The sequence below is a fragment of the Hipposideros armiger genome, unplaced genomic scaffold (genome assembly GCF_001890085.2).
Source record: "Hipposideros armiger isolate ML-2016 unplaced genomic scaffold, ASM189008v1 scaffold_500, whole genome shotgun sequence".
NCBI classification, from domain to species: domain Eukaryota; kingdom Metazoa; phylum Chordata; class Mammalia; order Chiroptera; family Hipposideridae; genus Hipposideros; species Hipposideros armiger.
In genome coordinates, this window is record NW_017731850.1 from 493,088 (window position 1) to 519,074 (window position 25,987).

Consider the following 25,987-nt stretch of genomic DNA (forward strand, 5'->3'; position numbering starts at 1 on the left):
TACAGTGTTTACTGCTCTCACCATTATTTACCACAGTGCCTGGCATATCATAAGCACTATATAAATGTTAGCTTATCGTCATCCTTATCCTAACCCCTTTCTTTGTCCTCCTCATCTAGATCCTAAAGCTTGGGCCTCATCAGTATGACGGTCTATTGAAGTTTGAGTTATCTGTCTTTTCCACTAGACCATGATGTTCTCAAGGGTAATCATCTTATTTTTTACATTTGCAACCCTAATGTCTCACACAGTGTCTGCCTCTTAATAGACACCTAACATAGGCATAAGAGAGTGAATGAGGGAATGAATAAATGAATTAATTGGTTGATGAGTTGTCCTTGCTATATGAAACTGAGGTGCATACCGAATGACTTGGTAGCAACTTATGGTACTCATACTGCAGAGTAATAAGCCTAAAGCTAAAACTAATGAATTTCCCTTTGCCTAGAAGCTGCTCCTGCTGTCAATTCTCTCATTTCTCTCCACCCTTCCAGAATGGCACTGTCCTGGGTGATTTTCTTAAAACATCATCTTAAACTCCAATTGCTCCAGAGAACTCAGGCTAGATACTTTTCTTGCTCTTATCTTAATTTTTTTTTACACTCTTTTTTGGCATCCTTTGCTTCTCAGAATTAAAGTTTGCTTTTCATCCTGAAAACTCTCCCTGGATGCATGCATCTCTTCCTGTCCTGGGTCTCCTCATTTGCCCCTCTCCCCACTCCAATCTTGTTTCTTTGTTGTTTTGGAACTTGAGAGGTGCTTTCTTAAGATTTCAGATACCATGGATTTAATCACATTTGCAGGGACCCAGAAAGAGTTTGGGAAAGACGTATTTTTCACGATCTGTCATCAGGAGCTGTGATAACTCAGCCATGAGCTCACAGCGCAGAGACCCACATTGCACACGTTTGGAAACAGAATGAATCTCGGCAGGGTGCTTCTCCAGGATCCCTCGTCTCCAACAGACAGGTGAAGTTCCTTCCTTCAGTCTCACCTGGAAGCCTGCACCTTCTCTGGTGTTATCTTCAACCTGGCAGGTCTTTCTAGAAGGCACCATTGCACATAGCCTTCTCATCTGCAAGCTCAGGTCCACCCCGCTGCGATGAGCCAGGCAGCAGGGCAGTTCCTGACAGAGACTGCTTTATTGGAGAGGCAGCCTGAGGTGTTAATGCCAGCTGACTAGAGAATTGTAGGGAGAGGGGTAGGGCCAATTAATTGGTGAGATTGGGGCCTTGTAAATACACGTTCTTGCTCCAGGCCTGGTAGGTCACTAATTGTAACTGCACTCACCGCCCCCCCCCTCACCCCTAGATAAACACATCCACCCAGCCAGGGGAATCAGTGGTTTGCTTCTCCCTGAAGCAATAGCTCTATTTAATTCAAATCCTGCCTCTTAGGTGTTCGCTTCTAAATTACTGTTTTGACCTGGACCAGAACCACAGGGAGGCAAGCTAGGCACCTAAGATGGAAGATTTAAGGAAGCACTCTCCGGTGCTGACCCTGCAGCACTTACTTGCACAGCCCCGTTAGGGAGTTCCTCCTTAAATGTTGTGCCCTGAGCACCTCACTTGCCTCACCTCAGCCTCAGACCTGGTTTTGATCCAAACGTTTTAAGCAGATGACCTTCTAACACAGAATGCAGAGAGCCCTCTCCCTGCCCAAACCTTCCCTGTGACCTTTCTACTAGAGAACCCTGAAATGTTTTATCAGTCCATAACTGCATGCCCCACCCCCAGAAGAGCTACTATTCATTGAGTTTGGTATAAGCTGGGTTCTGAGCTAGGTCCACTCTTGATTATTATTTATCATTCTCTCAATAACCCTATCAGGTTGGTGATGTTATCCCAGTTTCTCAGAATGAGAAAACAGGCTATAGGAGGTTGTTCTTTGCCCAACGAGGAAGAGTCAGAGCCAGAATTTGGCCCAGATCTGTCTGATACCCCAGCATTCTGTACTCATTGAGCTGCCCTTGCACCCAAGAGACCATCTACCATGCAGGGCAAAGCTATTGAGTTTCTCAGTGGCAGGGATTTAAGTGTAGGGAGAGGCAAGGGGACAGAGCGCCCAGGGGCCCAAGAAAGGAGTATAGAGAGGAGATTCTGGAGGTAATGCAAAGGGAAGGTCGGGGAAACGCCACTCTCCAATTCGACCTGTTCACAGTGGGCTGTAAGCATGACCCTGGCTCTCAGTGTGGGCCAGAGAGGATGGTGCTGGGCCAAGCGGAGCCTCCATGATTCCTGTGCCAGGGGGAAGCCTTCGTTCTGCTCCTCCCCTCTGCCTGGCAGCTGTGGTAAGCTCATGCTTATAGCTGGGTCTGGACCAGAGAAGGAGCCTTCCCCCAGGCTTTGTTCCGTGAAATGTCACTCTACATCCTCTCAGTGCCCACTTCCTGTCTTTCCCTCCTGGACACCTTTTCTCCTCTTTTTCAACCAGCAAAATTCTACTTCTTCCTCAAGGACCATTGCAAGAATCACCTCTCTAAAAAACTCTCTTTAGCTTTTCACTTTACCCCTTACCTTCAGCAGAATGGCATGGTTCCCTGTTGCCATGGGTCTTCATTTTTGCAGTTTTGTAGGATCTCTCTTGTAGGGTTGTTTGTCTCTGAAGGTAGGTCAGTTTCTGATCCAGTGTGAGCTCCAGAGGGCTTGCTTCAGTGCCCCTCTGCAGTGTTCTGGGGGTGCCATGAACGGATCTGGGGTTTCTTGTACCACCGTCCTAGAGAATGTCCCCCCCCCAATAAAGTTGTTTCAAAGAATCAAAGCACATGGAAGTATGTAACGTGGAAATTGAAGCTCCTTTCCCCTCTCCCAATTCCACTGCCCAGTGTTGTCCACTGTTGAGTCTAACGCCTCTTCTTCCACAAACACAAGTTCACGGACACACATTCCTTCATAGATACATTGCTTTGATTTTTTTTTTCCCCATTAGCATGATCAAACTATGTATACGTTTTGTGGGCCCTTTTTCTGCTTAGTGCAATGTGGCTTTGGGTCTATTTCAGTGCACACAGAGTTGTCTCATTTGTTTAATAGTTGTGTGTAGTTGTACCATAATTATTAAATATCTTCTGTTGATGCATGTTTGGTTTGCAATAGCTTTTTCTGGTATGAGCTTCCTTGTACTAAAATATTTGCACGTTTGAGTCAGTATTTTTATAGCTTGGAGTCCTACAGATGGAGTTCCTGGGGGACTAATATGTGCCTGGGGATTTTGGAGGGAATTACAAAGTTGCCTTCAAGGAGGCTGAGCAGGTTTTCTCTTTAAACCGTGAACGGAAATGCTTCTCCCCCACGTCTATACCCGAACCTCAGCAATGCTGTATAATACCATCTTTAAAACTTCACCATTGTGAAAGGTGAAAACAAGATTTAATTGCTCTTTTGATTTGCATTTCTTTCATATACCAGCAAAGTGAGTTTTATGATATGTATTGCCATTAGTATTGCCTGTTCATGTCCTTTGTCTATTTTCCTATCGATTTCTAAGAGCTCTTTTTATGTTGGGTAAATTAGACATTTGTTTGTCATATGTGTATGAAACATTTTCCCCAGTTTATCTTTTCATTTGTTTTATGGATTATTGTTATCAATGCAAACCTTTTTATAAGTATTTTTTTTAAATTCCAGATTTTCTTCACTGTAAAGTAAGAGTATAGGCTTTGAACTTCACTTCGATCTGAGTTCAAACACAAGACCACACAGCTTACTCTGTCAACTTGCATAAATCCTTTAACCTCTCTGAGCTCAGGGTCTTTATCTGTTACTTACGAGTAGTGCTGAGATTAAATGAGACAATGGCACAGAGAAAGCATTGACAACAATGGATGGAACTACAGAGAACCAGCTCCGGGCATCAGAAGTCGGCATCTCTTGTCTCATGCTGCCTCACCCTCTCTCTGCTACACTGCTGTGGTTCTCTAAAACTCTCCTCCATTCTCTGGGGATGCAGGGGTCGGTCTCTCCCAAACAAGCCCCTTTTCCCTTCCCCTGGGAAAATCCAGGTGAAAAGATTCTGGCTGTCTCTTTGATTAATAGGCAAGGTGGAGAAAGAAGGCATTCCCTCAGTTAAATGTCTCTTCCACTGGCCGAGCCATCTGCCACCTGACAAAGGTCATCCCAGATTCTCTCATTTACATCCAAGAAATCTGCCAAACCTCATCGTTTCAGCTGTAGATCAGTTTGGTAGATTTTTATTTAGTTTTCAAGTTGTTCATTCCCTCTTTCACTCAGACTAGTAATTTCAGGGGCTGTATTATAATTTTAAGATGTTGCTTTAGAAGCCTTACAAAACATTAAAGTACACTTAGCCTTGAATTGTCACTTAAGATTATTGCAGGGAATTAAGGCTTCCTGGATCATAAATGTGACAACAGATTGAGAACACAGCTTCTATTATGACTAAATGAGGACAAAGAGTAAAGAAGTGTTAAGATCACAGCTACTTTTGGTGCGGGCATCAAGGAACCCAGGAAAATTGAGGCCCCTGCTGGAGGATGGGGGTCTGGCTTGGGCTGGGGCACTCAAGACAAAGATGCTCCGTCCAGGATCAAGGGGTGCACAGAGCCCCCTCTCTCCCTCAGTGGCACACCAGTTGGGCTGTGGGAGTGTCGGGGCACAGGCTCCACTGTCTGGCTGGGTTTTCTGATCATCGCCCATCCCACGCCCATCCTCCTCTATCTTTATGTTTATCTTTATCTTTAGCATCACCCTCGCCCAGCCTCGCAGTCCCTTAAATGGCCACCTGCACTTAATGCCAGGCAGTGTGCCCTTGGCCTCTGAGGTCTCCGTGGAACTGTGGGCCTTTAGAAGGTGGGAGGGAGGACAAAGGCACCAATAGGTCTTGAGAACAGTATACGGGGGACAAGAGGGCCCTGCCTTTGTGCATCTCTTTGGTTTGGGGCAGAAATCTGCCAAGAGTGCCTGTGGGCTCCTCGGGAGTCTGCCGGTGTTGCAGTCAGAGGGACAACCCAGTGGCATGGGAGCCACCTGCCAGCTGGAGTCCCCATTTTCCAAGCAGTCCAGCCTGGAAAATGGGCTCCCATCCCACAGGCCTGCTTGGATCATTTATGTCGCCTGCGTCTGCTCTGAGATGCTGGCTGCTGCATCCAGCCAAGTGCTTTTCCAGGGTGCTGGGTTCCTGATGTGGCTTCTGCAGCCCAGTAAGCTTTCTTTGGGACTTGAGTCCAACTCAGCCCAGTGTGAGGTCACTGGAGGTCACTGGCTGGCACATGTAAACCCTCGCATTGTGCAGTGCTCAGGGCTTCCTTACAGCTGCACTGGGACATGTGTACTCAGTGACCAGCTATGGTGGCAGCAATTCCAGGCACTGGGCTGGATGGCTGAGAAATCCAACAGGAAGGGGCAACTAACCTCCCTGCCTCCAGCCTCCAAAGGCTGGGCCCTTGTGACAGGCAACATTGTCCCCATTTTATAGATGAGTCACAGAGTTCAAGAAAGCCGGCCAGGCGGCACACAGACTAGAGGGAGAAGAGCTCAGCGTAGGCCCGAGGGCTCTGTCACTTTTGGTGTCCTAGCTGTTTCGTCACCTCCGTGCTGAGCCTGTCCTGCTGCAGACTCCAGCAGCTTCAGTCCCCATCCCTTGCCCAAGTGAGACTAGGAGCTCCTAGGAGCCCACTGTGTGGCCGATGCCTTCTCTGGTGGGGGCGGAGAGAAGGGGCCGATGCCTTTCCTCTCTATGAACGTTTCCACCCTACCTTGCCATTGCATAACAACCTTGGCATTCTTGCCCTCTGATTCTTCCACTGCCTGTTCACAAGACACCCTGCTGCCCCTCCCACCCTCTTCACGGGCCAGAGTCCCATTGCCCTGGGTGGGGCAGGGAAGGGGCCAAGCCGTGCCTGTTGCTGACGTTTTTGAATGAATGAATGCCTAAACCATGCCCTGTCATTTCAGCTCTTGATCAGGCTTGATGGAGCTTTGCCCTTGTTATCAGAGGACTGTGTGCTGCCGCCTACTTGAGTTCACATGTCCTTCCAGGACAGGGACAAGTCCTGCTCACGCTAGGCTTCACCATACCAGTACAACTGTCTGAGGAGGATACTGGGGGCCTGTGCCTGGTTCCTGCCCTTGGGCCTCCTGAGTCAGCCACCATCGATGTCCTGCGGACTTAGAAACCCTTGAACACTTGGTGCCAGGGCCACTTGCCCAGTGGGACATTTCTCAACAAATAGTTTCCCAGATGCTGGGGACTAAGTGGTCTGTGCACTACCCCTCCCCTGAGATAGGAGGTCCCAGCTGCCTACACAGTTGGTGCCAAGATGTCAGCAGCAGGGCATCAGATGAGTAAGCCCTTCGCACTGGAGACCCCCTCAGGATGCCTTTTGAGAAGCTTGGCGCCACAGTGTCTCAACACTTCTTGGTGTATGACACTGTCATGCAGGGGACATTCTATGGAGAGGAAGGGGCTCCAGTCAAGCGTCTCTTCTCACCTGGCTGGGGAGAGTTCTCTGAGAGGCCTGCCAAACCACCCAGAAGGCAGCAGACGCCCGTTTGTCAGATGACAAAGCCTCAGCATGGACGTTTAGTGACTTGTCATACATGTGCAAGAACCCAGCACCCCAGACTCCAGGCTCCAGACATTTCCAGGAAACCCTGAAGGGGAATCAAGGAAAAAGTAAATAAGGGATGGCAGGAAAAGGGAGAGTGAGCGGGATGTGGGGGACAATAAAGTTGTGTCGGTGCTGCTTCCAAAGGGCATAAAGTTGAAGCTTCTAAAAGAAACTAAACTATTCCCTCTACACCTCCTCCCCATTCCTCCCTCCAAAGAGGGGAAGGCAAGAATGATTTAGTGCACAAGCCCTGGTCTGGAAATAGAGGTTTGTGGGCAGATTTACCTCGTTCTACCACTAAGTAGCTACATGACAGGGGGTGAACTTTTTAACTTCTCTGGACCTTGCTTTCCTCATTTATAAAATGAGAAGATTGGATGAGATGCTGTTTGTTGTCTCTTGTAGCTCTGAAAACTTCTGCGATTATTCAAGTAAAAATCCCAGAGCTCTGACTTTTGCAATTGTTTTTAAGATGGGAAGCCAACACAGTTGCCTTAGGAAGGAGGCTCATTCTGTTCTTCTTCAGTCTGGGAAGGATCTAGAATAATGAAAAAGCCATAAGTAGCCTGGCAGCTGATGCTGCAGTAGATGAATACCCTACCACCCACCCCCTTATCCCTGCACCCCTCGACTTCACTCATGGCAGCCCAAGCCTCTCCTACCTCCCAGGAAAGTGTTTGATTTAATATCTCAATACTATGAATGAAAGGAGCCAAGAACAAGCAGCATGACTCTGTTAGTGTCCTAGGGACACCATCACAAAACACAGGGACAGGGGGGCTTAACCAACAGACATTTATTCCCTCACAATTTTAGAGGCCTGTAGTCGAAGACCAAGAGGTCAGCAGGTTTGGATTCTGAGGAGGCCTCCCTCTTTGGCTTGCAAATGGCCAGTTTCTTGCTGTGCCTTCACATGGTTGTCCCTCTGTCTGTTTTGTCTGTGTCTTGGTCATACTGGATTAGGGCTGACTCTCACAACCCCATTTTAACTTAATTGCCTCCTGAAAAACTATCTCCAAGTACAGTCATATTCTGAGGTACTAGGGGTTAGGGCTTCAACATGGGGGTGGGGTGGGGAGACACCCCATAACAGTGACCATCACATTTATTGTCCATGATGGAATACTTTTTTTAAAAGTATTTTTCAACTTTTAGTTGAAGTATAATATACATACTGAAAAGTACATATATGGTAAATTTACAGCTTGAACACATTCACATAGCAGATCAAGAAACAGAACGTTACCAGTGCCCCCAAACCTCCCCTTATCCCCTTGCACTTACCCACCAAAGGTACCCATCTTCCTGACTTCCAGCACCATGTGTTAGCTTTTTCTGGTTTTGTACTTTATATATACGATATCATATGGTATGCAATTTTAGGTGTCTGCCTTCTTCATTCAACATTATGTTTGTGAGATTCACTCATATCATAGGGTGCAGATGTATTCTGCTGTTTCTCACTGCTGTGTGTGGTGTATAGTATCTCATTGTGTGAATATTTAAAAATTTACATATTCTACCATTGGTGAGCTTTTGTGTAGTTTCCAGTTTGGGACTGTTCCAGCCACACGTTGCTGCAGACACTGGTAACATGTCTTTAGGTGGACATAGTTTATGCATTTCTCTGGGTGTCTGTCTATCTGGGAGTGGAGTTGCTGGGTCATAGGGTATGCATATGTGCAGTTATTCCCAGAGGAGTTCCAGAGTTTCCAGAGCCGATGTCCAGAGGCTTCTGCCATGCTCTGCATTCCAGCTCACCTTCCCAGGGTTGGACTGGCTTGCTTGAAGGGGCTAGTTGGTCTCCTTCATCTTTCTCCATCCTCTCCCACGTTCAGCTCAGAAGGCTCACAGACTGTTGTCACTTCAAGCCTGAGAGACCTGAAAAATCTGGCATGACACTAGGCAGGGCCCTGGCAGGAGAGAGGAAGAATCCTGTTCCTCATCCAGCCAAGGCCAGGAGGTGGTTTTCCTGGGAAAATATGGGGCTGCCCTCTGCTCTCCTGCCCTGTCTCTATTTAGGTTCTGGCACAATTTAAAGCCACTGTATTCTATGCACATCTTTCTGATGCAGAGTTGGGAATGTGGTATCTGATTTCTCTCCTAGGCATCCACAATCATTTTTCTAATTATCATTGCCCTAAACAATAAAGGGATGTGTGTGTGTGTGTGTGTGTGTGCGCGCGCGTGTACATGCATGTGCATGCGCGCGCACGCACACACACACACACACACACACACACACACACACACACACTAGGATTCCAATTTAGTCAGAAATGTAGGATGGGACTGGGACTTTGGCATATATTTTAAAGAGATTATTATTTTTTTTAAGTTTCAATAAACATGTATTGAGGCCCTAGGTGCTATATACTAAGCATAAGTTGATGACTGAGACATGGGTCTTGCTCTCCAGGTGCTCATAGTGAGCCAGGCATAGAAATTCATCATTAAAACAATTTGGTTGTGCTGCCATGGAAGCAAGGACAAGGTCTGGAGATGTGTCATTTCTCAGAGCAGTCAGTGGAATCCTTCCCAGAAGAGAGGATACTTGAGCTGGTAGGAGTTTCCTGAAGTCCCTCCTAGGCAGAGACCTGGCACAACCCAGAAATGTGAGTCATTTGGAAAAGCTGGAGCATGGGGTTCATGAGAGCAGTGATGACAAGGCTCAGAAAACAGACAGCAGCTAGGTGGTGAAGGGCCTGGATGTGATGCTAAGAAGATGGGACTGAACATAGGTCGCGGGGTCAACTGATTCTCCAGTTACAATGGAGATTCTAACCAGCAGGTCTGGGGTAGGGCCTGAGAGTCTGCATTTTAAACAAATTTTCAGCAGATGCCACGGACCATACTCTGAGTAGCAAGAGTAAAGACAATTAGGTATCACTAAGGACTTCACATAAAGGAATGATTATAATCCCTTGAATTTGTGTATCTGGAAACACTAAAAAGCATATTATCTAATTTATAGAATATTCCTATGAAATGTGATTTATATTACCCATTACTTTTTGATGGAGATCCTAAAGTACAGGGTAAGTTGAAAAACCAGAATGCTATAGCTGGAAAAAGCCTCAGAAATCTAAGTCAACCCTTCATTTTACAGGCGAGGAAACTCATGTGTCATCTCCAAGATTGTTCCAGGTCTGAAAGCCCAAGTTACTCACAGTTATGCAGGTCTTTCAAGACAAAGACTGAGTAAAAATCTTCAGTCCAACCTGGGAAAATCGCAGGCTTGCCTCCCTCTCTCAGCTAAGCTCTGTGAGAGGGTGTGGGATTAGATTTCTGGACGAGAGGCTGAAGACATGGAGACGTGATGTCGGGGTGATGTACTTGAATTTGTGAACATCTTGACTAGAAGATCCTAGATGTTAGGCTTTCTGTCTTCCACTCATTTTTTTTGTAACTTGAACCAAATCAAATTCAATGTAATGCATGTCACCCTTTTCATCAGTAAAAATAGGGCTCGCAGCCCCCACTCCATCTACCTCACTAACTAGTTAGGAATGACAAATTGACAGAACTTCCCACACGTACTGTGCATCTACCATGTTCCAGTCACTGTTCCAGGCACTGCCGACATAGAAATGGGCAGAGGAAGCCCCTAACTCCATGGAATGCCCATGTCTGAGAATATTGATGTGAAAGACACACAGTCTAGGTTAAGTATGCCCAAATGTACAGAGTATGGCCAATAAATATGGGGCAATGGGGGCTTCTAACATGGGGCTCACACATAAGGTCTCGGACAGCTTTCCAGAGGAAGTGGCATTTCAGCAGAGAAATGAAACAAATGAATAAAAACTAGCAAGGTGAGGAGAAAGGAGCCTGGCTGAGTATGGGCTCCGAGCAGGAGGGAGTTAGCAGGCTCCAGGAAGTGAGAAAGGGTTAGGTTTGAGAGCAGACATGGCAGTCAGGGAGGGTGGTACAAGGAGAGATGGAAAGAATGAGTGAGGTAGATCTTGTAGCACTTGTTCAGGATTTGGAACTTTATTCTAAGGTCAATAATAAGCCATTGAAAGGTTTTAAGCAAGGGAGTGACATGAAGTTTTTAATTTAATAAGATGATCCTGGCTTGTGTGGAGAATGGCGTGGATAAGAGTAATTTTGAACAAAACCAGTAAGGAAGCTTCTGCCTAGTCCAGGCATGACATAATGGCAGCCTTGATTCGGGGGGTGGCAGTGGAGATGGTGAGGAGGGGACAGATTTTGGAGGTATAACTGATAGGCTTAGGGATTGTCTGAATGTGGGAGTGAGGGGGAGGAAGTAGAACAGGACGACTTGTACGTTTCCAGCTAGAAAAACTAGGTGAGCGGCGGTAGAGTTTATTAAGATTGGGAACAGTGGAGAGAGAGCAGGCTTGGGTGGGTGGCTGGTCATTTTACTAATTCAGCTTGGACATGTCCCATTACAGGTGCGGATGAGCTCTCCAAGCCATGACATTGAGTAGGCAGTTGGCTATAGGGGTCTGACTGTGGATGTCTACCAAGGGTGGCAACTGATTTGGGAATTGTATCTGCCTAGGGATGGAATTTCAAGTCAGAGGCATGGAGCAGGTGCCCAAGGAGAGGGAGTGAGAAGAATGGAGAGAGCTAAGGGCAGCACCTGGAGGTGCTCTGCCATTTGAAGCTCAGCAAGCGAGATAAAAGATGAGGAATAGCCTTAAAAATAATTAAGTCAAGATGTTATTATTGTTGGGCTGCACTGGATTTACTATGTATAATAATGTGCATCTCTGACAGTTACTGCTACACCTGGATAGGGGAGATTATAATTAATGTTCCCAAACCTGCAAGACTATTTTTTCAAAGTTCTTTTTGCCCCTATTAAAAGAAAAACCCACCGGGAGGAAATTCTTATCGTCATGCAACAGTAATTTCATTTTCAAATCGCGAACAGAAAGGCATCCTCATCTGATCCTTCCCATACAAAACCCTATCTTAGGAGCCTGATACCATCTCTTCAACTTTCCTGACAGCTCCACGGATGTCAGTTGAGACCTTCAGCTCTAAATCAAACACAGTGTGAGCCGGGCTTCTGCGTGAACCTCTTTGATATCTTTCCCATCAATCGATTTCATTTTTTGCCTCCTGTCTTGGTATTTGGCTGTAGATTGTTCCAGGAATTTCTTTGGCAACTTCTATGATAGGAGTAGATAATGGGGAACCGAACTCATTTTTTAATTTACTTTGAAACTAGATTCTAGATTGTATTTGTGGGGAGGGGAAGAGCCAGCCCGTGGTGGGTAAGAATAGTCTTCAACTATTAATTTAAATGGATTTTCGTCGGAAAGTATCCTTCCCAAAACTCTTCCTATGCATGGGAGTGGGGATGGTGCAGAGGTTATTGCCTGCCATAAAATAAATGCAATCAAAGGCAGACATTCTGCAGGGGTCTAGCCTGTGAGGCTCCTGTTCAAAGTGACTTTGCTTCGAATTCCATCAAGCTTTTCTCATAGTAACAGGAAAGTTTACTGTGTTCATCATAAATGTAAAAAGGCCCTTTCAAGACATATACGTTTCCTCGTCATAGAGATATGTTGGGTGGGGGTCTTGATTTTTTCATAGCTGAGATTCTGTTCTTAACCATGACACTTACAGGAAGATATTTATTTCTGAACTCATGGCTATTTGAATTGAAATGCCTTACTTTGAATTTGGGACTCAGAAAGCATTTGATTTTTGATTCCCCAGCTGAGGGCAGGCAGCTGGGACTAGAGCATGAACCTGACCAAGCTGCGTGGGTTTAACTTCTGGCTCTGCCCTTGTCAGCTGTATGTTTAGCCAGGTCATTTAACCTATCCACACCTCAAATTTCTTATCGGTATAATATTAATAGCAATGAAATTAAGCCCCACATGGCCATCTATGTGGGCCTTGTTGTAAGGTTGAAATAAGCGAGTGTAAGTTCAGTGCTTAGAAGAGTGTCTGAAATAGATAGGCACTGTATTACTTCTAGCTGGCATTATCTCCAGGTGGGGCAGCTGACCGGACTGTGTAAGGAGTAGTATGGGTTACCACTTGCCGACCGCTGCTATGCTCAGTTCTTTATGTGCTTGTATCTCCTTTAGCTTTTCTTTCAATGAGTCCATGAGGTGGATACTATTATTTTACCCATTTCACAGAGATGTAAGTCAATGGTCACACAGCTGGGAAATACCAAGGCTGAGTGAGATTCAATCCTAGGTCTATCTGACTCCAACTTGCAGCCCTTACTCCCTTTGCTGTACTGTAGCACAGAGCCTGTGGTTACATGGCCATAGAGCACTGGGTGAGAGTGTGAGTGTGTGCCCAAGGGTGGAGTGAGGATGGAGGAAAGAAGCAAGGGTCAGGGTCATTGGTAGTGAAGGCCTTCTTAGCCTAATTAACCAGATGATCAGGCAGTTATGCCCCTTGTCATTCCTGCTGGCCAGGAATTGTGTGGGCATGGGCTCAGGGCTCCCGTCTTCCTGGGATTGGGAATTTTTCCTTCTTCTTTCAACCCTGCCTTCTATCAATTGCCTCCTCTATTACAGACTCCACTCCTTGCCTCTCTAGTTCCTTTAAACCCCAAATACCCATGTGTGTGTGTTGAGGGAGGAATAAATGAGCCCAGACCTTAGGGCAGAGTAGTGGAAGCCCCATTTCTAGGTAGGGGCCAGAATGGTGGCCTGGAAATCAGGAGACTTCAGTTCTGGTCCTCTCTCTTCTATTGATTAGTGGGATAAACCTGGTAAAGTCACGGAATCTTGCTGGGCCTTATCTGTGAGTTAAGGATTGGGAGGTATCTGACATCCTACAGTTCTAGCCAGCCTTCTCCTAGATCCATGACCTCTGGAGGCTATGTTGGTGGTGAGGTGGTAGAGGAGGTGATGGAGATGGTGGTGATGTTGGTGATGGAGGTGGAGATGATCATGGAGGTGGTGATGGTTATAACTATGAGCCCTTTCCTGGCAGCAGGCACTGTACTTAGCACTTTACCACCATTATCTTGTTTAATCATCTCACAACTCTTATTGTCTCCATTTTGCAGGTGAGCAGCCTGAGCTTTAGAGTAAAGCTGATCATCCCTTGGTGGGTGGAGTTGCCTAGATCAGGTAAAGGCAAAGTGACAGGTGCCAGGCAATACATTATGGGGACATCTGTGATAGGCATAGAGTGGGCAGCAGGGAGGTGGGGGGGTGGCAAGGGGTAGAGGGGGTGTAGGTGGCATCAATCTGACCATAGTTATGTTCTGCTCTCCCTAAACTCTCTCACTCTACAATCAAGTTGTGCCCAGGTGGAAATTTAGGTTTATAATTGCAGGACTTCATTCTCCGGAGGCCACTCAGCCTATAATGCAGACATGGTCTCCCACTGCCTTTACCAGATGCTCTTCTAGGTGCTTTCCCTTGAAGTCTCTATGTTTCCCCCTAGGGCTGCAGACCCCAATCCTTATGCTTTGGGTCTTGGCCTGCAGCTTTTCTAAGACGTGTAGCATCTTCATGGAAATTGTGATTTACAGGGCCCCTGAGGTGAATTATTTGGGGATAATGTCCTCCAACATGTCTCTTTGGTAAATGTGGCTTTTCTATATCTTGTCTTACCCACTGACCCTCCTCTGCATGCTGTTTGTACCTCATGAGGCCACCTTAGGGATAAACAGGAAAAGAAACACATTTTTAGTATAGAGAACTCAGGGCTTGGTGTAGCACAGAAGGGTGGGAGCGTAAAGCTGCCAGCCTCTGAAGGCACTTTTAGAACCCAAGACTCCTTAGCCCCTGTCTAGACCTCTTGGTCTTGGGTGTTCTTGGGTTTCTTTGGCCTGGGGGCTCTAGATCTTGCTTGAATGAGGTGATCCCTTCTTTCATTTCCCACTCTCTGCTTGTCTTCCCCTCAGGATGGAGGATGGGAAAGACCCAGGCACTAGGTCCTGCAACAGGAGGGCTAGCACTGACCCCTCTGGACAGGGAAGCTGGCTTCAAATTGATTCTGTGTACACTGGATAAATGCATGAATGTTAAATATCCTTCTACCCAGTCCCTCACCTGGGACCTCCAACACCCTCCTTGCTCTCTCCCACAAACATTTATTGAGCAATTACTATGTAAAGATTTCCTGTTATGTGCTGAGACTACAACAGGGAAGATGGAGAGTCCTGCCCTCGTGGAATCTATGGTCTAGTTTACACTGTGGCGTTATGATGACAGGGGCAGGAGTAAAAGGTGCTGATGAACTCATCATAGAGAACTTGTTATAGCCTTGTGGAGACAAGGAAGGCTTCCTGGAGGCAGTGACCCTGAGCGGAAACTTGCAGCATAAGAGTCGGACAAAGCATGGATAGTTGAAGTGACAGGAGGAGAGAGGAAGGGACAGAGGAGGAAGAGGAGAGTATAAGGAAGATGTGGTCTAGGCAGAGGGACCAGCATGTGCAGAGGCCCAGAGAACAGTGAACAGACTGAGAGCTGCTTGTCCCATCTGGGCCTGGCCTGTCTCAGTCACAGGCACTCAGTCTGGTTCTCCCAGGGTTCCCAGTCCCACTGCACAGACAGGTCGCAAGCACAGACCTTAGAAAGGAGGGAGGCTGGGAGCGAGATCTGCGGGCATGTTCATTTGTCTCCACACTCCTGAAATACCTGTGCTGCCTATGCCTTGTGCACTTGGCTGAGTGATGCTTCATCCAAGGACCGCCTGGTTTCCCTGGGCTCTGAGGGGAGCTCGTGACCAGCGCAGGCACCACCAGACTGGGAGGCCTCATGCCTGGACTCCTGGGCTGTGTGCATTTGGGCATCTTGTCCCACTTCTCTGGGGATTCTGCTGGCTCCCCCAGTAGACTCATCTCTGAAGCTTTTTCAGCTTTTTCAGCACTAGCATCCTGGGGTTTTAATTCTCTACCATTTGCAGGGAACTACATTCTTTTAGAAACTGCAGCCTTTTAGTATTAGTCGGTGTTTATAAGTGGCATGGCCAATTCTGGGGTGGTCTGAGTTGATGCACTGGAGGGGATGGCCCCGCCTTCCCATGGTCTGTAGCTTCCCAGGCAGGCGTGGAGGCTGTCATGGCCCTTATGACCATCACTCACTCCTGGGCTGCGTGTTCCAAGGGAAGAAGCATTTGGCTTCACCTGTCTATCTGAGAAACAGCAATGGGCTTTTGTAGCTATACCACACGTGGGGACATGGGGACTTTACTATAGTAGATTCAGAACAGACTGTGGGCCAGCCAAGTGAGTGGCTCAGTTGGTTAAGAGCGTGAGCTCTGAGCAACAGGGTCACCGGTTCAATTCCCACATGTGCCAGTGAGCTGTGCTGGTGCTGAGCTGCCACTGAGCTGCCAACAGGTGGCAGGATGGCTCAGCTGGTGAGAGCATGTGCTCCTAACGACAAGGTTGCTGGTTAGACTCCCACATGGGATGGTGGGCTACGCCCACCAGCAGCTAAGATTGAACATGGCACCCTGAGCTGAGCTGCCCTGAGCTGGCGATGTGCAGCTGGATTGGTCAGTGGTTAGAGTATGTGCTCTTAGTAACAAGGATGGTGGGCTATGCCCACCCGCAACTAAGATTGAATACGGCACCTTGAGCTGAGTGGCCGTGAGCTTCTGACAGGCAGCCAGGTGATGATTGGACTTGGAGCTGAGCTAGCTGCACCCTCCACAACTAAGACTGAAGGACAACAACTTGGCTATTCCCCTTCCCCAATTCCCTAATAAAATATTAAAAAAAAAAAGAATGGACTGTTTGCATAGAAAGCCACACAGCATACAATTGAGAGCCACATAGAAAAATATTTATTTAATGGGTTCCAGTTGATCATTTACCATGCATTCATTAAGGAACAGAGGCACTAAACCACAATGTTGACCCTAAATGCTGCTTATTTTGAGTGCAAGTGGCTGTCCTACGACTCCCATACAGGAGGGCTTTTTTAGAAATACATATTTGTTATTGTAGCAATTTATAGTTTTTCTTCTTGTACTGAAGCTTGTAGAGCAGAGTGAGATGGATGGAATGCTTGCTCAGCAAATTGCAAGTCATTTGGAATCCGGGTGTCTGGCCTCCACATGGTGGTTGGAGCCACTTGGGACAGAGTCCTTTCCTGGGTTCCATCAAATAGCTGGGGCAAGGACGAGACATCAAACCATCTGTCTTCTAGGACAGAAGCAGCCATCTGTGGCCTTTGCATCATTTTAAAGCTGTGGCCTGTTCCCTTCTCTGAAGACCAAATCCCAATAGCTCTTCCATCTTCTACAGAACATATCTCAGTAGGAAAGAGGGCAAGAAGGCAGATCTGTTTAAATGAAGGTCACTAAGCTGATGGGTCCCTGGAAAAGTGACCACGAGGTGTCCAGGCAAGACCCGGCAGGGCCAGAGAATACGGGGCCTGGCACTGGCTCTCATTGGGGATATAGCCAGTGCACAGCCAACACCCGTATTCCTCACATCCTGTGTTGCTTCCAAAAGCCTCTCTGCTTTCCTCTCACAAACTTGGCAATGAGTGGGGACCATGTCCCAGGCAGCCACCTGTTCATTATTAAGGAGCTTGCCTGCAGCTGGTGCAGTCACCGTCTCCAAGTCATCCAAGAAAATAATGGAAAACAGGAGAGGGTGTGTGCCGGCGATGTAGGCAAGGGCTGCATGTGGCTTGGTTTTTGGTGATCTTGGGAAAAGATGGAGAGGAGAAAGGGGGAAAAAACAGAGAAGAGAAAGGAGAGATGCCGTTGACTTTACCCCCTGGAGAAACACATAAAGAAAGAGAAGTGGAGGGAGGAAATGAAAGGTGTACAGAGAAAAGAAAGGGAGCAGAGAGACAAAGGAGAGAAGAAAGGTGGGAGACTGGACAAAGGGTGGGGGCTGTGTCAGGACGGAGAGGGACTAGCAGGGCAGTTGTCAAGGAGAGGATAGAGGGAGGGGCTCTTAGTTACTGTCCGCTCAGACTGCAGACGCTCCAAATGTGATGCTTCGAAAGCAAGCGTGTGACAGGGAGAGGTTCCTGCGAATGGCCACAGATCTGGGCTCCACCTGTTTGTGCTCTTCTGAGACTAGTGGTTCTCAGATTTGAGTGAGCGTCAGAGTCAACCTGCAGACTTGCTAGCCTCAGACTGTCAGGCCCCAGCCCTGGAGTCCGGTTCAGGAGGTCTGGGTTTGGGGCTTAACATGTGCATTTCTAACAAGTTCCCAGTTGAGGCTGCTGTTCCAGGAACCCCGCTTTGAGAACCACCATCTTAGGTGTTAAGAGACTGAATCAAGGTTGGTGCTGATTTGGGCTCTTGTGTTGGACAAAGGCAATGAGTGAGATCATGTCTCAACTGGCTGTTAGAAGCAGACTGGCAAACACAAAAGATGTAAATTGAGAAACTGCTAAAATCTTTTATTGGATGGATTTGTCTCTTCATGGCTCTTCATTCAACTAACCATATGTTTACTTTCCACTGGCAATTGCGATTTAAATGTCAGTTGACAAGCAGCTGTTTCTCACCCTACTATATGTGAGTTAATTTATTGTCCACAAAGCCTGATGGAGTGTACTCTAACCACGTGCTTCCCACCTCCTCTCCCCATTGCCCCTTGGTTCTGGTCACGCTGAGCCTTGCAACTCACAGAAGGTAAGCTGCTGTTGCATTCCTCTATCCCCTCCCTGCCTCATGCCATTTTCCAGGCTTTCTCTTCCTCTTCTTTAATTTTTCTGAGTGTTCTCCCACTGTGTGAAGGTCAGCTAGCCCATTTCATTGCAGCCATGATGCCCTTTCTAGACTGCTCTCATGGTCCTTTGCAGATGGTCACCAGGCTGCAGCTGCCCCGTCCTTCTCAGCTTTCTATCATCAGCATCTATGACAGGGTCTATAATAGACTCCGTCCTATCAAGAAATGTTTGCTGAGTGAATAAAGAAAGTGCAGAGAACTGAAATTGGGGGCTGGCTGGGAGGGAGGGACACGTCTAACTCCTGTTCACTGTCGTCAGGGTTAGAGAGAAGTTAGAATGTCCGGGAAGGAAGCATGTGGAGAGGCTATAATAATCAGAGCAACCCTGAATCATACTCACACCCCTCTGCACCCCCAAGGCTTCAGTGATTCAGTAAAATGGGACTCCAGTACCAGGGGGGAAAGCAAACATTTGGGATTTCTTTAAATCACACAAAATATCTTTGCTTGGGGAAAGAGCAAATTTCCAGATCTTTTTTTGCTTAATGCTAAGTATTCTTATCTAGCAGGTGCTTATGTAAGATAGATGGACAGATAGATAAGTGGATGGATGGAAGGATGCACAGATAGATGGAGTCCTAATAGGCTTGGTCATCAGGTCATGACCTGGAATCACATTTTGTTTTCTGAACATTCTTCAGCTCCCCTTTGGCTGAACTTCACCTTCCTTTGGAGGGGGGGTGAGCGGGGGGGGGGGAGGAAACATATGCCCCAGAGCTTTGTCATGCCCCTATTTTTGAGGGACCTGTTTCTAAAACTGAGTCCAGACAGCATTTTGAGACAGGTTGTGCTGACTTTAGCTGGGGTCTGAGATGGTCATGCCTCTCATTGCATCCCAGGCTGTGAATGGTTAGCACTTGAGCACTCAAACTGAAAAAGAAAACAAAACTGCACTTAAACATGATAAGCTTGTCTGTCAGCCTAGGGTAGAATCCAGTGTTCTGAGCAGTATGGCAGGGTAGAGGACATCCTGCTACTCTGACTCGTGAGATCTGAGTGTATCGCTTTGCCTCAGTTCCATCATTTGTAGGACAAAGGAGTTCTGTGGCGAGTCTCTCTTCTGTCTCCCATTTTCTGATAGCTCTAAGAGGAATTCTGGGGCACACACACACAGCCCCCTTCATTTTAAAGGTTAGAGGGGAGAAAACAGAGCCTGGTGTCAGATGTATGTATGCCGACGTGTCCCTGGCAGCATTGCTCAATGCACTGCTGAAGACTAAACCAAGCAGGCTGACTCGAATGCTGTTAAAATGTCAGGCTGCAGTGTGGGATGTTGTTGGACATCTGCATTACTTTTGTTTTTCAAACAACATCAGCCTGCCGAGAACAAATCTGTGTCATCGTCTAATGGCTCTTGTCATTTTAGCATAGTGATCAAGGAGAAAAACATGGAAGTACTTTATGTGGAAAAGCAGATGAAATATGAAGGCATTTCTTAACCCAGAGTACAAGGCTGTCTGGAGTGCAATACAGATCTATCAATAATTCAGTTAAAACTGTTTACCTGCTTTACATGACTGGGTTCAGTTCACTAATCTTCATTCAAGTTCACACTAAAGTTATTTAACTGTGGTCTGCACGTTACACTACACAGACCAAAGCATTATAGATTTTTACAAATGTAATATATAAGTCCAAATTGATTGCAGCCAAACGTAAATTTAGTCAAATCTTTAATATGCTCTATTAAGGCGTGAATAAGACTTTCAAGCTTTGTCCCAGATACAGAGTAACTGGGACTAGAGCTGAATCAGTTGCAAACAGCCGGAATAAAAACATCTTTGGACATGCTACTTATTCTCAACAATGTGTCATCTAAAATAATGAACTTTTTCTTTCTCAGACATAAAAAATTATAAAATGACAGATCTCACAAGGATGCTGGTTTGGCCCTCCCTTGCCCCTACCAGAGGCTAACCTCCATTACATTGCCTGCAGGCACACACTTCCCACTTATCATCGATTGTACCTATATGTCTAATGCTCCATTTTCCTAGAACAAAACAATCTTTCACAGCACAAGAGGAAAGGCACCAGCCGTTTCCCCAGCTCCAGTTGATGTGCAGGTAGTGGGTTCCAACAGCCCTGCTAGGCATTTGGCACCATCTGTGTCATTCCAAAATGACTAGATGAGGTTTAGAACGAGGGATGCAAACTAGAAATTTGTGCTTTCAGAATTATTTAGACTCTAGGTAATGTGTAGTCCCCTTATATGAAAGACTTTACATGACAAACTGGATAAAGCTGGTCTACGCTATGGCTGAGAATGCATCCTCAGAAATGTGATCAGGGGTCAACCTTGGCTGCATCCTCAGACTCTTATGATGCTAAATACAGGTTTGATGGGGGTTTCCTTGCTTTGAAATATGATACCCACATTTCCTCTGGGTATGTGACTGGGAAGGGGGCAGTTGGGGAAATGAGAACAGGAGGAAATAGGGAGCTTTGTGATTTTGGGGACACTATGAAGGATTACTTAAGCCTCTGCTGTAGCCACTAGCCACCTACAGTTGGTCCCAATTGAAATGTGCTGTAAATGTAAAAGCCACACTGGGTTTCAAAGACTTACTGTGAGAAAAAAGAATGTAAAACATGTCATAAATAATAGGTTGATTATATGTTGCAACTGCCTGTGAAATGGTAATATTGGGGGTATATTGGGTTAAAGAACATATTAAAATTGATTTCTCTCATTTGACTCTTTGAATGTGGCTACTTGAAATTTTAAAATTACATGCGGCTTACATTATATTTCTAGTGGACAGTGCTGCTTTACATCCACTTTACCTGGTAGAATTATGGCTCAAACTTACAGTCTTGTGGTTTCTGTATTTTTCAAACAGAAAATATGAGAAACAGACAATATTGTGTCTTTGAGAAAAACAACAACAACCATGTATCATGGATTTTGGAGTTCAGCAAGCATGTGTCCTAGTTATAGCACATGGGCAACTAACCTTGTCGGAGACTCTACTTCCACATCTGTAACATGAAGATAAGTGTTGATCTTCCCAGGTTATTATCAGAAGTGAGAAATTAGCAGAGTGCTGAGTGCACAGCCTGACAAAGGGAAAGCTCAATAAATATTTGGCATTATTCTTGGTTATATCTCAAGACCTGTCTGATGCCTAATCTTTAATCCCAGTCCATTTCTAACTCAGCTCCTTGTTTCTCTTGTTCTCCAAGATTGTATGTGGTATCATAGCCACCTGCTTCGACACCAAGAAAGCCAAGATTTTCCTTTTTTCTCATCATTGAGGAACCTCAGGTCTGGTTCCCTATGTTCTGCTCCTTGTTCAGACTAAGGTGTCTCACGTGTCTACTTTAACTCATTTCAATTCCAGAGCAAGAATTCTCTCCTGGCTAAAGCTACAAACCAGGCCGCAACTCTTCATCTGCCCCATCCTTTGCCTCATACCTGGGATGCTGGTTCCTGCTTTTCACCGAACTCTGCTTCTTTTGATGTGATGGCCAATCAAGGATATTTGATGGCAGGGAAAGGGGGTGAAGGTAACAGAAGTATAAGGGTCATGCAAATAAGAGATCCACTGAGCAGGAGCAAAGATAGGACAGAGCAATTTTATAACTTCTCTCCGCTTGCCCACAACCCTGCCTTCTTTTCTCATTGCCTTTTTTCCACTGGCTTTAAAAGCTGTGCTGTGTTCAAGCCACGATAAGTACAAGGTGGTTTGTATTGTCTTTCTAGATTCTTGCCACCTGGAGTACAACTTCCCTCAGTGTGGCATAGCACACATCTAAGCCCTGTGCTCAATTTCCATATTCTAGGAAATAAGTCCTTGGATGAAGATAGATGGTTGTCCTCCTTCTCTGAAATTCAGTGGCAGGGAAGAGAAAAAAACATTGAAAACTTTGTGAAGACAGATAGCCTCCCTAGGTGTGGTGAGCTTCCTAGCTCCTTCACAATTAATGAGATGAACCTTTCAGCCCGAGCTGCAGGAGATAAAAACAAGGAGAAATAATTTACAGACACACTTGGAATAGCACAGGCAGCTGAAAGTGCCCATGCTTCTCAAAGCAGTGAAAAAGGCCCTCGATTTCCTCTGCAAGAATTTTTTTTAAAAATCAGAAAAATGTTGAGTTTTGTTTCCATCCAGCATCTGTAACTGTGGGATTCAGAATCTAGTCTTGACTTAAGGTGATCTTTTTTTGCCTTTTCATCAGATCAGTATGTTACTTTGCCTGTTTTAGTTTTAGATTTACTGAGTGTTCTTAGGGTAGCAAACTCAGAGGAAGGAAGGAAGAAAAGTGGTATTTTAAGCTTGGGCTGAGGTTGGACAGGAGAATTGGAAATTCACAGGCAGCAGAGTTCCTAGGGCCCTCTTTTTGACAGCTGGGATTTGTGGAAGATTTGTTATTGGGGAAGCGGGGTTATTTCAGCGTCAGAGAACACACCTAGGGCTACTCTGCCACCAGGCAGGAAGGGGGTGCTCAGGCTAGTAAATGCCGGAGGGCCAACTCTAGATGCGTAAACATGGCTGTCTTTCCTGGAGCATTTCTTAATGAAATATTTACCATGGATCAGAGGCAGGGAGGGATCACTGCCAACAATTGCTTCCCTGTGGTTTCCTAGAAAATCAGAGGTTTGAAAATGTGAATGAATTTTCCTAGTATTATTCAAATTTAGGAGAGGAGAGATGAGGCATTTCTGAAAATCCAAAACATAGCTTTAAAATGTCAGCTTTGTACATGGAACTTACAATCTGGTGTCTTGTGCCCCCTCCCCCCATCCCTGAGAGAAGCGAGCAAATGCACTGCATGTGTCTGATCTAATTTTTCTTGGTTGTTTGTGTGTGTGTGTGTGTGGGGGGGTTTGGTGGTCACTGTAGAATAAACATTCATGAAATGTGTGGTATCAGTTGTCTGTGGTCTAATAGAATATTTCTGTTAGAGGTCATAGAAATAGTGATGATTGTATAAGTCAGAATGCAAATATATGGGCATGCAAACGTGTCCATGCAGTCAGCTTTTGATCCATCTGGGGGGCCACTGAGGCATATCTCTTTAGGGTCTGATCATTTCTGGGCTGTTGACACTGCAGGTCAGTGCCACAAGGGTCATAAGCATGTTACAGGCTGAACTTGAAGGAAGTTTTATATTTTCCATTGTTTTTAGATCATTCTTGTTTAAAAACATTTGAAAAGAAACAGAAGTGCTGTTGCAGGTATGAGCATGATAATTACAGGTGTGCACACCTAATAAATAAATGTCCAAAATAACATTCTCAGTGACAAGCTAGTCCTGATTTTGCTCTCCTTGAGATTGAATGCAAGATCAGTGTCACTAAATATGCTTTTTTGTTACCCAGGGGACGCCGCTTCCATTTGTCTTGGTGATATCATTGAGTCTTCTTTATGCAGACATTCTTTAAAATACAAGTTTCATCTGATATGGCTATACTGTGTACATCTACTTTTTAAAAACGAAGACAAAATTAGATTAATGGACTACATAAAATGCTTTCTGGATACACAACAATGAAAACATTTTTTAAATTAACAGGCATCAACGGGTATAAATAAACTGTCTAAAGCATTTAATGGTCTTTAACACAGTTAACTCCCCCAGCCTGGAAACAGTGTTAAATCCTTTTTTGCTAGTGGCAAAAGAAGCTGTCAAACACAACATTGAAAAATTGGTACCATTTCCTGGCCCATAAGTACAGAACTGAAGGGCTAAATATTTTATGGTTTTTCGTTGTTGTTGTACTCACGCTGTATTTTTTCCCTTTTTCTCCCCTCGTGCCTGCTCAGGGCTGATCGTTGTGACGTTGGCGGTTTGCTGGATGCCTAACCAGGTCCGGAGGATCATGGCTGCGTCCAGACCCAAGCACGACTGGACGAGGTCCTACTTCCGGGCGTACATGATCCTCCTCCCCTTCTCGGACACCTTCTTCTACCTGAGCTCGGTCATCAACCCGCTCCTGTACAACGTGTCCTCGCAGCAGTTCCGCAGGGTGTTCTGGCAGGTGCTGCGCTGCCACCTGACGCTGCAGCACGCCAACCACGAGAAGCGCCTGCGAGGCGTTGTCACTTCCACCACGGACAGCACCCGCTCCACACGCAGACCACTGATCTTCATTGCTTCCAGGCACAATTCCTCTGCAAGGAAACCTAACAAGGTTTTCTTAAGCACTTTTCAGAGCGAGGCCAAGCCCCAGCAACTGAGTCTCGAGTCACCGGAACCCAAGTGGGAGACGGAGCCAGCCAATTCTGCAGCAGAGAATGGTTTTCAGGAGCATGAAGTGTGAATGTCAAGTAAGGAAGCCTTGAGTGCTAACCAGCCCTCCCCTGGCAAAAGCAAAATTACCTTCACACAGCAGTGACAAAATAACCTGTGTCCCCATCAGGGACAGGAGTGGAAGCTGGGGGCCCTGAAAAAGGCTGATGCCCACTTAAGTGTCTTCTAAGGGCTGATTCTGACTCTGCCAGCCTGTCTGTGACTCCGGTCACAGAAGGTGAAGAACTTTTGCCTTAACCCCTTCCTCCCTGTAAGTACACACTGAAAATTCAGTCAGACTGAATTTATTCAGAGCTTACAAAAATGTTTTACACTGAAATTTTTCATTATTTGCAAAGGAACAAAAAAAAAAGAGAATATGGACTCCCTACCCAGAATCAAAGGACAACCAGAAGAATCATGTAGATGGGGTTGGGGGGTGGGGCGAGGGCAAGAAGAACAATACAGGAGGGGCTGGCATCTCCTATAGCTTCAGCAGTGCACCAAGAAGAGGGCTAATTTGAGGAGCAGAATGGTGGTGGGGAGCCCGGGCCGAAGGGCTGACGCAGAGCTGCTCCTTTTCTTGGGCCGGGGCCCGTTGCACAGAGGGGTGTTGCAGCAGCTGATGCACACTGAGTTCAGTTTCCCTGGGGAGCAGAACGACTGATACCCTGCCGAGGCGATGAGGCAGGCTGCCGAGGATGCACATGACTTCCGGTACATGATCCCTGCAACACAAACCCACAGGAGCTGGGTTAACCTGCGCCGGTGGACAGACAGGTCCCTCTGAGCCCTTCCTTCCACCTCTCACATCCTCCACCAGAGGCTTTGCAGGCCAAGTGGATACTTCTTTGTTTCGCTGAGCCCCACTAAATACAGGAGATGTATGGTAAAGAAGGCAGTCATTATTTCACTACTTTTGACAGAATTGTTCCAAACGCTATTTGAGATGCAACGCCAGCAAATAAAGAGCTGTCAAAACCAAAGTTCACTTTTTTTTCAAGTCATAAGTCACACTGTGTACTAGAGAGTTTTACTTTTTTTGTGGTGGTTGTTCAAACTATCATGCCAGAGAGGACTGCAAGCTGCACATCTAGATCTTCTATCTCTGTTATTAACTTGTAAGTGACCACAGAGAGATGGCTCTCAACTATGTATTCATTAAATCCTAGAATTTTCTGAATAAAGACCAAATCCCCATGGAAATAAATCAGATCCCTACTGAAGGGGCCCTGATTTTTCCCAGGTTTGAGGGGTCCACGGGGTTTAGTGAGGGGGTAGTCTGGCTGGCCATGTGCCCAGGACAGCCTTATTTTCAGGGAAGAAGCCTTGCCCTTAGAACATATGGTCATTTGCCAAGTCAGCATCATATCACACAGCCAGCACTCACACACTGTGTGGGCACATAAAGGGTCTTCCTGATAAGACTGGAGGGCCCATCTTAAAGAGCCCATGTGTCATGTCCAAATTGCAGCATAGCTATCAAATTAGGGTAATCATATGCCTTCTTAAAGCTGGAA

At 46.2% G+C, this 25,987-nt stretch overlaps 2 protein-coding genes across 3 annotated transcripts in view; one reads left to right on the forward strand and one right to left on the reverse strand.

The window, feature by feature from the left end:
* GPR39 (G protein-coupled receptor 39) overlaps positions 1–24,664 on the forward strand; it is a 238,719-nt gene extending 214,055 nt beyond the window's left edge. Inside the window, exon 2 of the mRNA XM_019667540.1 lies at positions 24,002–24,664. Coding sequence (XP_019523085.1) covers positions 24,002–24,498 — 497 coding nt within the window. The 3' untranslated portion in view covers positions 24,499–24,664. The remainder of the gene's footprint in view (positions 1–24,001) is intronic.
* Positions 24,665–24,756: 92 nt separating this feature from the next.
* LYPD1 (LY6/PLAUR domain containing 1) overlaps positions 24,757–25,987 on the reverse strand; it is a 34,119-nt gene continuing 32,888 nt past the window's right edge. For both annotated transcript variants that reach the window (XM_019667542.1, XM_019667541.1), the window contains one exon: positions 24,757–25,195. In XM_019667542.1, the coding sequence (XP_019523087.1) occupies positions 24,960–25,195 (236 nt within the window). In that variant the 3' untranslated portion in view covers positions 24,757–24,959. The remainder of the gene's footprint in view (positions 25,196–25,987) is intronic.